Here is a 14816-nt window from a genome sequence, read left to right on the forward strand (position 1 = left end):
TGTCCAGTTCCATCCATGCTGTTATAAAAGGTAGGAGTGGAGGCCTGTTTTTTATATTCTAATGACTTTGGAATGTTTCTGTTTAGTGTAGAGATTTTCTAAAAATTTTTATGAGTCTTAAATATATTTTTTTATTGCTTTGAAAATCCCTTAGCATTGGCAAAAATATTTTAGAATATTTATATTTACAGATATTTCCCATTTGTATAGTTTTCTTGTTCTATTATATTTTTAGTGTACTGAACTCTAACAGTAAAGAGAGGTAAGGTCTGAAACTCTATAATAGGTCCCACTGTAATATGAACTATTATTCTCATTCCTTAATGAATTTAAAACCTCTGTTTTAAGGTTCTGAGAATCATTATTTTCTTGCGATTGCTTTACTCTCATCATAAGCATTAGTGATATGCTCTTTAAGGAGACCATATTTTCATTTAAAAATAGTGATTTTTTACTGCATTCATTGAAGACTATATAAGATAATAAAGCTCCTTGCTTTGCTGAGTGGGTGACTGGACTCACTAACTAAATGGTTGACTATCAAACTATGTCGTTGTTCTTTACTAATATTTAAAATCACAAATATTAGTGATTTTTAGGTGCCTGTTTCATCTTATTTTTGAAGAGTTCAGGAGATGAAAGCAGTGAAGAGAAGCATCCACTGTCTCACACTAGGTTAATTGGCTAAGGCAGGGGTGTCAAACTCATTTTCACCAGGGGCCACATCAGCCTCTCAGTTGCCTTCAAAGGGCCAAATGTAATTTCAACTCCTTAACAGTTAAGTAGTTACATTTGTACAGTCCTAAAATTATTCTGGCCTATTATTTAGGACCTAAAGCATGGTTTTCGTGTATTGTCTCCATCTTGAAATTCTTCGCTGACTCCTTCAGTGTAAGGTAAAGTCAGTAGACTAGCATTCCATGGTTCTGCTACAGATTGCTCTCTACCAGTTTTTCCAAACTAAATTTGAACATTTGTTAAAAAAATTATAGTATTTACTGTGTGTGTGCTGGGTACTGTGCTAAGCTCTCTAAATATAATGCCAAATAAGATGTGATCCCTGTCCTCATAGCCTTGCCTGATGTGCATAACTTAAATGTAACATGTATAGTTCCACATTTTAATCTTGCTTATGTAATTCTTTTTTTCAGAAAATCTTTCTGCCTCAGCATATTCAAATTTTACCCATGTTTCAAATCTCAACTATGGTGATAATTTCCAATATGACTGTTCTTCCTGTGCATGTTAGGTCATTTTAGTCTCTTTTCTCTTAATGGCTGTGGCACCTAATTCATACTGCTCACTTACGAGGTTAACTTATAACTAGTAATAAATGCTAATTTTTAACTTTTTATGGGTGTATCTTCCCCAGATACCCTATAAGGTTTGGGATGGCTATTTGTCCTCTGCCCCCACCCCCACTTCCCATGATTCATGACCCTCCCACATGCAAAATATACTCCCTTCCTCCCAAGGATCCTGAAAGTCTCATCCCATTATACATCATCTCAGAGTCAGAATCTCTACATCAAAATCAGATCCAGTGTGGAAGAGGCTTCTCAGGTGTAGTTGCTTAAGTACAAATCCTCAAGTACAGGAATATCTTGTTTTATTGTGCTTTACTGTATTGTGCTTCACAGGTGTTACATATTTTATAAATTGAAGGCAAGAACCTCCATCAGCAAAATAATTACAACTTGCTTTATTGTGATATTTGCTTATTGTGGTGGTCTGGAATCAAACCTGCAATATTTCTGAGGTATGCCTATATTATAGTTCCTCTGAATCTGAAGACCTGTGAACTAAAACAAATTATCTACTACCCTCACCTCAACCCCCCCCCACACCGCCTACTTACCCAACATACAATGGTGAAATAGTCGTAGGATAATTGCTCTAGACTTTCCTGTTCAAAGGGGGAAAATGAGAAGCAAAAAGGAGTCATTGGTTCATAGTGATTTTGAAATTTGAATGGGCAAACATTGGAGGTTCCTTGATTAGACCTCAAGGCCTGGGGATAATTCTTTAGGGTTCAAAGTTTGTTCCCTGAGCTCTTGGTTCCTGCCTCTGAGTCATCCGTCCTTTTTCATGAATTATAGCATGTTTTTGCAGCTGAGTAGTTTTCGCAGTCTGCTTTCTGCCAGTAGAATTTTGTGCGTCCAGTGTTCCCTTTTCATCTTTTACTGTCACTGTTTCTTTTAGTCCCACTTAGCAGTGTGTTTGCTGATATATGAGGTCTGTCCAGAAGGTATCCAGCCATGTACTATGAAAACTAAAGACATTTATTGAACAAGATACAAGATACAAGAAACATTGTACATAGGACAATGACGCTTCAGTCCCCTTCAAAGTAGGCACCTTGGGACCTCACACAGTTCTCCAGTTGCCATCAGCTGCCCTGTTATATTTTTCTGAATCTCATCAGTGGTCTGAAACCTCTTCCCTTTCAAAGGTTATTTTAGTTTTGGGAAAAGCCAGAAGTCTCAGGGCACCAAATCTGGGCTGTAGAGGGGCTGAGTCACCTGGGTGATTTGATGTTTTGCAAAAAAACTCTATAGGAGACAAGAGTGGGCTCGTTGTCATGATGAAGCTGCCAATCACCAGTTGCCTATAGCTGCAGCCTTCTGAATCATCTGAATAGTTTCTGTGGAGGAATGTTCAAGCTTTATGCAAAATTTGATACAGGTTCATTGCTGTACTCGCTCAGTCATTTTGAATGCGACAGCCACACAAAACACTCACTCAACAGCATCGACTGCTCCCACTGAGTAGTACAGTGAAGTCATCATTATTCACTCCTGTGCATTCCAGTCCACTTTCCTGGCTGCCGGATTACATCGATGTCATGCAAACCGTTCTCGTTATGTTAACAATGACTGGACTTTTCCCGGATAGATCTTGTACTTGTGTCAAAAATTTTGTCAGCCTCCTGTGAATCATACTGGGATTTATTCCACTAGATAAATGCTACATCTAAGAATTCTTTGAAAATATGGGCTTATTCAGAGGGCTTCCAGCTTTCTAGAGGGCCTGTTGTTTGATTGAGGATCTATGAGATCTATCCTTATTATTTTTGAAGGACTTTTTGTACAACATTAATACTGTGAGGTGCCACCTCGATCGTTCTGGGGTCTTAACAAAAGTTTTACAGCTTTGCCCCCTCAGCTTCATTTCTAGGCCATGTGTGGCAGTGCCTTGATTCAAAGTTTGTTTAGCAGCCATTCTCAACCTTAGCATCACTGGCCATCTGAGAGACAGAATTTTCAGAAACATTCTAGTCTTGGTTTTTTTTTTGTTTTAACAGTCCTTTAATTTATCTCTCTTATATTTTACTGTAAGCAACAAGGAAAACAATAGGCATCACCTATAACACTTTGACTTTGCTTAGAAATCTTAGCTAGATCTCAGTTTATTAGGTGTATTTCCTACTTTCCACATTATTGAAGGTGAGAGTGTTGCTAAGTTTCCAGTAGTACTAAGCAAGTACCCTCCTTCCTCCAATTTCCAAAACATTTTTTCTTACTTCCCTTCACTAGTATGGGCCCTCATGAGAAGCATACTAACAGTCTGTTTAAGGCAATTCAGGCCTTGTCTAGCATGCTCCTCAAAGTCTTTCCAACCTCTACCCATTTGCCAAGTTCCAAAGCTACTCCCACATTTTTAGATATTTATTATGGCAGCACCCCACTTCCAGCTTTCAACATCTGTATGAGTTATCTATCTCTGTGTTACAAATTACCCCAGAACTTAATAGCTGAAAACAAACGGTTATTGCCTTACAGTTTGGATGGATCAAGAATCTCAGTGTGACCTAACTGGGTCCTCTACCTAAAGAGCCTTCCTGAGGTTGTAATTGGGATCATTTGAAGGTTCAGCCAAAGGAGAATCTTCTTCCTAGCTCATTTGTGGGATTGCTGGCAGGATTCAGTTCAGATCCTGTTGGATGGAGGCCTCATTGAGTTCTTGCTTATGGGCCTTATTCATAGGGCAGTTAACAAATGCCTAGTTGGCTTCCATCATAGCAAAAGATGGCAAGTAAGACAGAAGCCAGAATCTTGTTGTAACCTAATCTTGAAAGTAACATCCCATCACTTTTGCCTTATTTTCTTTGTCAAAAGAACATCATTAGGTCTAGCCTACACATGAGGGGAGAAGGTTACACAAGGACTTGAGGCACAGGGATCATTGTAAGTCATCTAAGCAGCTGTATGATCTTTAGCCACTATTTGCATGTGATGGTGAATCTACATTTACTGGGTTTGAAACTAGAAGAGAATGTCTAGACACAGCAATGAAATAATGTTTACATAACACATTTAACAGTTTCTTTACAACTTTATAACTTACTGAGACTTGAAAATAATTTTTTGAACTTTACACAAACCAAGTTCTCTTCCTACACAAATGTACCCATTGTTATTTATACTCACATGAAGTATGATGGAATGTAAGAGTTTTAAGAGATTTTTGTAATAACACATCTAACTTGAACAAATGAATCGTGAAATAAATGGCTTTACTTAATGTAGATTAATTTTAAGATAATAGTTATTTCTTTTTAGTGTGGTTTTGAAATTGTGGTAGAAGAGGTTATATTGCTTACACCTTCAGTATAGTAAATATGGTAGCATGGCTCAGAGTAGTTATACATACAAACACACATATGAAGAAGTAGCCTACTATTTTTGGTTTGGAGGAGGGGGACTGGGAAGAATGGTTGCAATGTCCCTTACTTGTCCTGGAAAATATATTTTCTTTAAAAGATGGAAACCTTTGAAGCCTTTTAATTTGCTAGTCATATTTCAATGTGTTCATTATTCCTGCCCCAAAACTATTTAACTCAGCACGAAAACCACTTTAGTCTAACACACAGGCATATTGTACTGGCTTGAAAAATAATAGTATTTTTTTTCTCATAGATTATTTTACTATTACTTGGTTCAAAACTTGGCTTTGTGTAGTCTGATAAATACAGTGATGTTTAGGTTGCAAATACATAATCAATCTATCTAAGTGATTTTTTCATTTGTGGATTTTAGAAGTATGATGTTTCTTCCATGTGTCCCAGAATGTATGGTGGTATGTTTTAAAGCTTAAGGTGGAATGGAGGAAGAGAGTGTATATAGATGCCTAAAGCTATTTATTTCAGAATTGCAACTAAATATCTGATTTGTGTTTCATACTGTGAAAAATTGCCAACAACAAAAACTATATTATTAAATAACATTGTGAACCTCCAACCATGTTGTAGAATGCCATGTAACACAGTTCCTTTGTAGATTATTCCTAATATATAAAATTGTCTTTTTTTCTCTCTTTTACAGGAAATATAACGTTACAAAGCAAGATGGGTAACATCACAGTAGGTATGTGCTAAGATGCTAGGTGGTAAATTTTGCATGATTTTTAAATAACTATGTTTGTGATATCTTGTTAGGGTAAATAAAGTGTACAGTTTAGCTGATGACTTGGTAGGATCCTGATATGCAAATAAAAAATAGGCAGGCCCAATGTATGAATATGTGAAATTATTTCTGGAAATTCATTGGTTCATCATCCTATAAATATTGTATAATTAAAGACTTAGTCTCAATCAGAATAGGGTTAGAATTCTGATTTCGCGACTTTCTATACATGGGCAAATTACCTAACTTCCCTGTGCCTCAGTTTCTGCATCTGAAAAATTGAAATAATAAGTACCTCTCATAGGGTTGTTATAAGGATTAGAGGTTTTATATGGATATGTGTGTGTGTGTGTATTTACCATATGTCTGACATATGGTAAAAATTCAATACATAATAGCCATCTTTATTACTGTTATTGTTCTAATCCTAGGCCAGAACTAATAGTGGCTAGTAGTACTTTAGACCTAATCACAGTATGTGATGCTGGGCCTGCTGCAGGAAAAAGTTCAGATTTGGGGGCTGTCCAACCTGTAGCCCACGGGCTGCATGCGGCTCAGGATGGCTATGAATGCAGCCCAACACAAAATCATAAACTTACTTAAAACTTACAAGATTTTTTTTGTTTGTGATTACGTGTCATAGTGTATTTAATGTGTGGCCCAAGACAACTCATCCTCCAGTATGGCCCAGAGATGCCAAAAGGTTGGACACCCCTGGAGCTTTTCTCTATCCCAAGTAGCATCTGTTTGCCTATTAGGTGAAGACACACTCTGCGCTCTCTGGGTGGTGGTTGTTTTTTAGTTGTAGATAGTAGGGAGTCAGGGATGAGAAATTGGGATCTTTGTTGGGGAGCTGTGGCTTATACCCAGTATGAATGCCCAGGGCCTCCTTTTTGACATTTTACACTTTTCCTTTCTTTGTGCTGATTGAAATATTGAATATGTCCACCAATCTCTTTCACTATCACTTATGGATTTTTCGGCTTAAAGTACATATCCTTCTTTACATTTTCTAGAGATTTTAACTTTTATGTTGAGTGGGGGGTAAATAGAAGATAAAGGCTTCCTCAGTGATAATTATAAATCATTTTAACTAAGACATGATAGAAGGACTTAATCTGTGTTCCAGTGGTAAATCAAGATTTACTGTTGACTTTTCAGGCCATTTCATCAGAAGATGCATCGGGGAATAGTAAGGGAAGTTTCTAGGCTGAACAAAAAGGTATACTGACAAGAAGCTGAGCTAGCTGGGGAGAAGTCCTAGATATGGATAGGGTTTATAGCAGTAAGGGAAGGGGGGGAAAGGAGAGGAATATTTTAAATTTAAAGGCACAGGGAGTTTCACTGCCCACTAGCAGCCCTTTAGGCAAAATGTGAACTCGTGGAATTCATATGATATGATATAATAATGCCAGGGTTATTCTTGGGTGGAAATGTGGGAACTCGATGGGAAAACCATTCTCTCTAAAATTGAAAATGAATGGTTATTTATACACACTGGAAAATAATAGTAATAGCAAGGATGAAATATATAATAATTTACATCTTGGAAGATGGTTTTATACTCTGTATAAGTGATTAGTAGTATGCATTCTTGTTAATTTTCCCTGTAAACATTCCCCTTTTCCCATTATTCAGTATCAGAAGGATTTTAAGGCCAGGTGTTTTATTTCTCTTAGATAAATCTGTCCACTCAAAGAAAATTGCCTGAGCCCAGAATTAAGAATTATCTTATAGATTAGATATCTATCTGTTATATCTGTATCAAATAGATGTAGATAGACCAAACTTACAGAAGTATTAATGACCCTTTATAATTTTCTTTAGCAAAACAAATTATGGTTTTATGTTGTTTTTTAAAAAACTTTAAAGAGTCAGGTTGTTGATAAAAATACACAGATATGTAAAGGTAAATAAAAGTTGATTTTCTTGTTTTATAAATATTATTCATAAATTTTGAGTTTTATGTTGGAAGAATCAAAATAAAGGAAAAAGTATGCATTTGTAAGTTGCCACGTATTGATCTGTGATAGTGTGGAAAAACATGGACTTTAGAAGTAGATTTGACTGTGAATTCTGGTATTACCACATAGCAGCTGTGTGACTTTCAGCAGATCACTAAAGCTCCAAGTGTTCGTTTTTATGCATAACATGGATACCACCCACATAGCACAAGGTTGTTGAGAAATTAAATAAAGTATACAAAGTACAGCCCAATGCATGGTAGCCTTTCAATAAACTATCCTCTTTTCTCTTTCAGTTTATTATCTATAATACAGAACCATTAAGCCACACTATTTTTTTTAAAGATTTTATGTATTTACTTTTTTTAGGGAGAGGGGAAGGGAGGGAGAAAGACGGGGAGAAACATCAATGAAACCACACTATGTTTTAACCTTAATTATAAGGGAAGTATTCATTTTATATGTTCCTTTAACTCTATGAATATCTATATTAAGACTTTGGAAGAAAGGAAGATACAAATTATTTACTGTTTATTGGGCTCAAAACTGTTAGCATTTGAAGACAACAAGACTGGGGGTAATTAGTCAACATATTTATTGAGTGCCTACTCTATATCAGGAACTCTTTTAGGTACTGAGGATTAAATTGGTCAAGAAGACATAGTCTCCTTGTTCAGCCTAGGACTGAGAAGTCAATAAGTATGTAAATAAGAAAGATCATTTCAGAAGAGCAATGAATAAATAAGAGAGGGTAATGGGATAGAGAGTGGGTTAAAAAAGCTATTTTATTTAACAATAAGAGAGGTTCTGGAGAAGGTATATTTGAACTAAGGCCACAATAATGGAAAAGAATATATAAAATTCTAGAATTGAGCTCCCCAGGTAGAGGAACAATCAGTGCAAGTCCTGAAAATGGAATGAGTTTTTCATTTTTGAGGTGTAGAGAGCAGACTTGTGGAGAAAGGTGGGAGATGAGGAAAGCAAGGGCTAAGGTCATCAGGCCTTGTAGACATGGTTAGAATGGGGACTTTATTCCAACTACAACAGGGTGTTAGGGGTGGTAATAGATAATTTATATTTTTTCTTTCTTTTTTTATTCTTGTTTATTCGATTACAGTTGCCCTAATTTTTCCCCTTTTGCCTTCCTCCGCCCAGCCCACCCCAAACTCCCACAGTTGTTCATGGGTCATTCATACATGTTCTTTGACTAATCCCTTCCCCTTCTTTCCATAATTTATATTTTAAAAAGAGCAGCCCTTGCCATTGTTTCCTAATGTGCCAGAAGGATGCAGAAGTGAAAACAGGCAACTAGAAAGCTTAATTTGTTTATCCATTTTCCTATTACTAGATACTTGGGCTGTTCTACTTTTGGGCATTGTAAATCAAGCTGCTGTGGCCATTCTTAGACAAGTGATTTTATGGAGCCACACATACATAAACACATGTGTATGTATGTATGTGTATATTTATATAAATATGTGTGTGTGTACACACATTTAAGTATATGTGTACATGTGTGTGTATATATATTTTTCCTCTTGGCTAAATACCTAGGAATGGAGCTGCTGAGTTGATTAGGTATGTATATATTTAATTTTGTGATAAACTACCACACTTTTTCCCATAGTTCCATTTTATACCCCCCTATAATGTATGAAAATTCTAGTTGCTCCACATCCTCACCAACAATTATCGTGATCGGTCTTTTTAATTTTACACATTCTGGTGTGTGAATAGTAGGATATCTCTGGTATTAATATATATTTCCCTAATGATTAATGGTGTTCAGCACTTTTTCATGTACTTATTGGTCATTAGTATATCTTCCTTTGTGAAGTTTTGTTCATATCTCAAAAAATTTTATTTAAAAATATTTTTATTGTTATTTTTTTAATGTACTTTTTTAGAGAGAAGGGAAGGGCGGGAGAGAGAGAGGGAGAGAAATATCAAGGTATGAGAGATACATGGTTGCCTCTCACACGCCCTCAGCTGGGACCCTGGCCCACAACCCAGGCATGTGCCCTGACTGGGAATGGAACCGGCAACCTTTCATTTGGCAGGCTAGCGGTCAATCAACTGAGCCACACCAGCCAGGGCAATTTTTTTTATTGTTATTCTATTACAGTTGTCCCAACTTCTCCCCCTTTGCACCCCTCCAGCCAGCTCACCCTCTGCTCCTACAGTCAATTCCAACACTGTCGTCCATGTCCATGGGTCATTCATGTATGTTCTTTGACTAGTCTCTTCCTCTTTTTTCTACCATTATCCCCCTCCTCGATCCCCTCTGGTCACTGTCAGTCTGTTCCATATTTCCTTGCTTCTAGTTCTGTTTTGCTCATTAGTTTATTTTGTTCATTAGATTCCTCTTATAGATGAGATCATGTGGTATTTGTCTTTCACTGACTGGCTTATTTCACTTAGCATAATAATGTCCTGTTCCATCTATGCTGTTCCAAAAGGTAGGAGCTCCTTCTTTCTTTCTGGTGCATAGTATTCCATTGTGTGAACATACCAGTTTTTTGATCCACTCATTTACTGATGGGCACTTAGGCTGTTTCCAGTGCTTGGCTATTGTAAATAGCACTGCTATGAACATAGGGATACATAAGTTCTTTTGAATTGATATTTCGGGATTCTTTGGGTATATTCCCAGCAGTGGGATAACTGAATCAAAAGGCAGTTCCATCTTTAGTTTTCTGAGGAAATTCCATACTATTTTCCACAGTGGCTGCATCAGTCTGCATTCCCATCAGGCTGCATCAGTGCATGAGGGTTCCCATTTCTCCACATTCTTGCCATCACTTCTTGTTGTTAATTTTTAATGATGGCCATTCTGACTGGTGTGAGGTGATATCTCATTGTGGCTTTAATTTGCATCTCTCTGATGGATAGTGATGTTGAGCATCTTTTTATAGGTCTATGGGCCATCTGTATGTCCTCCTTGGAGAAATGTCCATTCAGGTCCTTTGCCCATTTTTTAATTGGATTGTTTGTCTTCCTGTTGTCAAGTTGGATGAGTTCTTTATATATTTTAGAGATCAAACCCTTGTCTTATGTAACATTGGCAAATATGTTTTCCCATACAGTCTGTTCCCTTTTCATTTTAATGCTGTTTCCTTAGCCATGCAGGAGCTTTTTAATTTGATATAGTCCCATTTGTTTATTTTTTCTTTACTGCCCATTTATTTTTCAATTTGATTATTTGTTTATTATAGAGTTTTAGGAGTTCTTTATATATCATGGGAACAAAACCTTTGTCAGACATTTTTTTCCTGTATTTTCTCTCAGTCTGTGGCTTGCCTGTTTATTTTCTTATGGGTAAGTGATCAGGGTCAATGAAAAGTTAGAACTGCCTTGAGACAAGAAGTTTTTTAAATTTCTATAAGCAAGAATTTTATAACTGTGTATTTCTCAGCCCTTATGGGGAAAAATCTAGTTTCAGTAAATTGGTAAATCTCTTTGTCTTAAATACAATCAAACTTTACATTTTTTATTTTGGGGAAAAAGTTCATTTTCTCCAAACAAAATGGTTTGCTGTAGGTGTTGGCTAACTTTGTGTGTAAAGGGCCAGATCATAAGTATAATAGGCTTTCTGGGCCACACAGTCTCTCTGTACTATACAACTCTGTCATTTTAACACAAAAGCAGCCATTGATTATACACAAACAAATAGATGTGTCTATATTCCAATAAAACTCTATTAATCAAAATAAGAGGTATCTGTGAGCCTAAAACCTATTATTATGACTGGAGAAATTTTGGGTTTTATGTCTTAATCCCAAAGGTAACAAGTGGATAATGTTTATTTGTAATTTCTTGATCGATTGCTTTGTGTTTTCCTTAAAAGAAAAGATTTGCTTGAGAAAGTTGAAGGCAGCTCTTACAAACCATGACAACCTAATTAAAGTCTACTGAGTAACTTGGATTTTGAGGAATTGATATTAGTGGAAGCAAAACAGTTATAAAAGAACAAAAAGTGATGTGTAGGAACCTGAGAGGGAAATATGTTAGAATAGCAGAAGCTTCAAAATATTGGAATAGGTATTGAGAAAAGGTTATATAATATTACCCAGTTGGAATATTAAGAAACTTGAGATGATTTAGGTATTATCTTGTCTGACTTCAGGAAAATAGACTGTCTTCTCCCTGATTTCTTTATTAAGAAGAATATATATAATTATGGTTATTTCTAGTTTAAGTAATATAGTTAATCAGCTTCTTAAGTAATCAGTCATTTGGATTTTGTATATATTGGATTGGCCAAAAAGTCCATTTAGTTTTTTCTGTAAAATAAAAGATACATTTTTCATTTTCACCAATAACTTTATTTACTTGGATATTTTGAGTATGTCAGCTATCTCTCACACAGTATGTTGATTGTTCTCAATTAATGTCTCAATTTGATTCACCTGTTCTACCCAACCATGGAGCATCGTCCAGCAAGAAATCTCCAGCACAAAACTTTTGGCACATTCGAGCAGTGAGAGCACCTTCTCCATATACTGCATAAATCTTTTTTTACATTTCAGTTGTGTTTTTACCTTTCTTGAAATAATATAGCATAATATGTCAAAAATGTTGAATATTTTCTTCCATCTTCAAAATTAAGATGGTAACACAAAAGTTCACCAATTTTGATGTTTTTTAAAAAATGCACACTGACATGACAACCGTCACAAAACAATCTAACAAAATTGCTTTGAGTGGAGTTAAAGTGCTACTGGAGCCTTTGTACAGAAAAAAACAAACTTTTTGGTCAACCCAGTATATTCTAACTTTCCTCTCAAAACCCTGTTCTTTCTAACTGTCATAATACAGAGCTCTCTAAGAAGCTAAAATGCTAGAAAAGATTTGATTATCAAAACCCTGATTTTCCTTGAATTCATTTTTAAGAATATTAACTTTCATCTGGAACATCAGGTCACATTCCATTTAAAACAAGGCAACAGGAGAAAGCAGAGGGTGATAGTAGACAATGGTGGGATAGGGATGTTAACAGAGTTGTTCACCTAGCTTTACTTTCCCAAGGCATTGCCAGAAGTTGTATACTAGTAATTATATCTTTAAAAAAAGAGCATCTTCATTTGGGGTGGAGTGGGGGGTAAGTTGCCTTGTGTGTTTTTCCTAAGCCCAGCCTCCTGTGTGCTCCTTCCCAAAAATCAGAATACCTAGGCAGGACATTAATTTAGAAAACCTTATTTGAACTGACCTTAAAATTCTGCCTTTGCAAATCCTTTACTATAATACAAATGATTGCAACAAAAAATTATTAAAGTCAAATTAAGGTATATATATTTATTCCTATATATAAAATTTGTTCCTTATTCTTGCAATTAATATAGATTTGGAAATACAGGAATCAAGTTTCAAAAATCAAGAAATATCTTTTGTGTTGCTCTTTGTTAGCATCTAAATGTTGAAACTTGAGGTAGAATTATAAGAATTCAGAACTTTCGGAATATGCCTGACCAGTTTTGAGAGAACTCTCCTTTATCTGAAGGAAAATAGCAAAGTTTGGAATTTTAGCCTTTCAAGCTTATTTGTTATTCTCTGCTATTAGCGAAATGCACGTTACAGATATCTATTTTTTTGGTTGCATATAGTGTTAGCTGGTAGTTGACATCAGTTTTTCCCTTCTGTCTGTGTAATTTTCCAGGAAAACTCAGTGGTCTCTTTCAGACCAACAAGATCTGCGTCCCAAATTGTGATGATACAAACCTGTGAAGTCTACTTATGCCCTACTGTCTGCACTAACAATTTCTGTTCACTTCTTAATCACCCTCTAATGCTTATTTCCCTTAAGGCTTCCTCCAAGAACTATAGAATTTCTCCATTATATGAATCTCTAGAATATGAAATTCTGTGAATGAAGGCTTAATTTGACTCTTGATAGTTAATTTTCAGTTCTAATCACTTGTATTATAGAAAACAAAAAATTAGTGTATGTTTTACTAAATAGCTGTTTTCTGTATTACCTTTGCTTTCTTTTTGAAAATACATCTTGAGTAAAAAAAATGTTTTGACAGCCTCCAAGGGATGGGCCATTATCAGAGCTCAACACTGATAACATGAGAATGTAATTATTAGTGGCTTAGGAAATAATTATTTAGCTGTGATTATTTCCCATCTGCAGGGGGAGGGGGAGAAAAGTGAAAAGTATTATTTATGAACCACCTAAAATTTTGTATTTTTTCTTCCTAGAGAAAGCAAGAAATCAAACCAGTGTTTCAAATATTTTATTTTCTTCAACCTTGCACATATTGCGTAGTCTACATTTTTTATCACAATGTATTTTTACTTGGCTTCTTTTAGGATGTAGTAAGGGGCTTTAAAAGGAGTATCTGTTGGTACCTGAGGAGAGCAATATTCATCTTTGTCCAGCTCTTCTATGTTATTTATCTCTAGTGGCTTAATTTCCCAGTATTTTAAGTTATCTTTTGACACTTAAAAATTGAATAAATGTTGAATCAATATATTGTACACCTGAAACTAATATAATATTGTATGCCAACTATACTTAAATTTTAAAAATTAAATAAATTGATTCTGATAAAGGCCATTTTTTTTCAGTATAGACAAGAAATAAATTATTATAAATTATGTTGGGAGTCAGATTTTAAACAGTTTATTCCCAAGTTGTTGTCTTTGGAGTCACCTAAATTTAAAGAAAAATGTTGACTCCATATTTTATAAAGAGTTTAGTAGTATAATTTTTGGCAGTAGTTTCATCATACTGCCTACTTACTTTGTTTCCACTTTGAAGTAATGAAAGCTCCAGAAAAATATGCTTTTAAGGGGCCTCTCTAAAATATGTATGTATATGTGTGTGTGTGTGTACACACACATATACATATGCATATACATATACATATATGCATGCTTTGGCTTTTGCCATGGGAGAGGAGAAAAAAGGAGAAGCTACTTAGCACTGACTCTTCAACATCATTTGCTTACTTCTTTATCTCTGTCTTGAACTTGAAATGTTGGCAAATTGAAAAATGGAAGTCATTGATCACATAAGGGAATTTGAGTATGAAATCAGGACCACCTTAATTGTGATTTTCTTCCCCTCAATTAAAATATCTGTTCAATTCCAGAAATTTGAAAAGAAATATTTAGGGATAAAAAGCTTCACCCACTTTTCAATTGATTCCCTGTCCCCACTTCTGTCCATCTGAAAAATGCAACAAAACCTTATGTAATTGTCCATTCTGAGCAGCACTTGTAAGTACTAGCAGATTTGCTAAAGGCAGGAAATATGAGGTTTTGGTTTTTGTTAACTTTGCCACTACTTATATGTGACTCTACACAAGATATAATTCTTTAGTAAAGTTTGAAACTTGATAATAAATTAAATGTACCAGTGCTGCTTAAGCCATGGTCTTGGCTGTCAAGGATGGATGCATTGCTTATGCATTGTCCTTCCTACACGTTAGGGTTTAGAGTA

General features: G+C 35.5%; 1 protein-coding gene across 4 annotated transcripts in view; it reads left to right on the plus strand.

The window, feature by feature from the left end:
* The window catches only part of FAM185A (family with sequence similarity 185 member A), an 84756-nt gene that overhangs the window by 23112 nt on the left and 46828 nt on the right, over window positions 1–14816 (plus strand). For all 4 annotated transcript variants that reach the window (XM_045193911.2, XM_045193917.2, XM_045193927.2 and 1 more), the window contains exon 5: window positions 5325–5366. In XM_045193911.2, coding sequence (XP_045049846.2) covers window positions 5325–5366 — 42 coding nt within the window. The remainder of the gene's footprint in view (window positions 1–5324; window positions 5367–14816) is intronic.

This window comes from Desmodus rotundus, chromosome 6 (genome assembly GCF_022682495.2).
Source record: "Desmodus rotundus isolate HL8 chromosome 6, HLdesRot8A.1, whole genome shotgun sequence".
Classification (NCBI taxonomy): domain Eukaryota; kingdom Metazoa; phylum Chordata; class Mammalia; order Chiroptera; family Phyllostomidae; genus Desmodus; species Desmodus rotundus.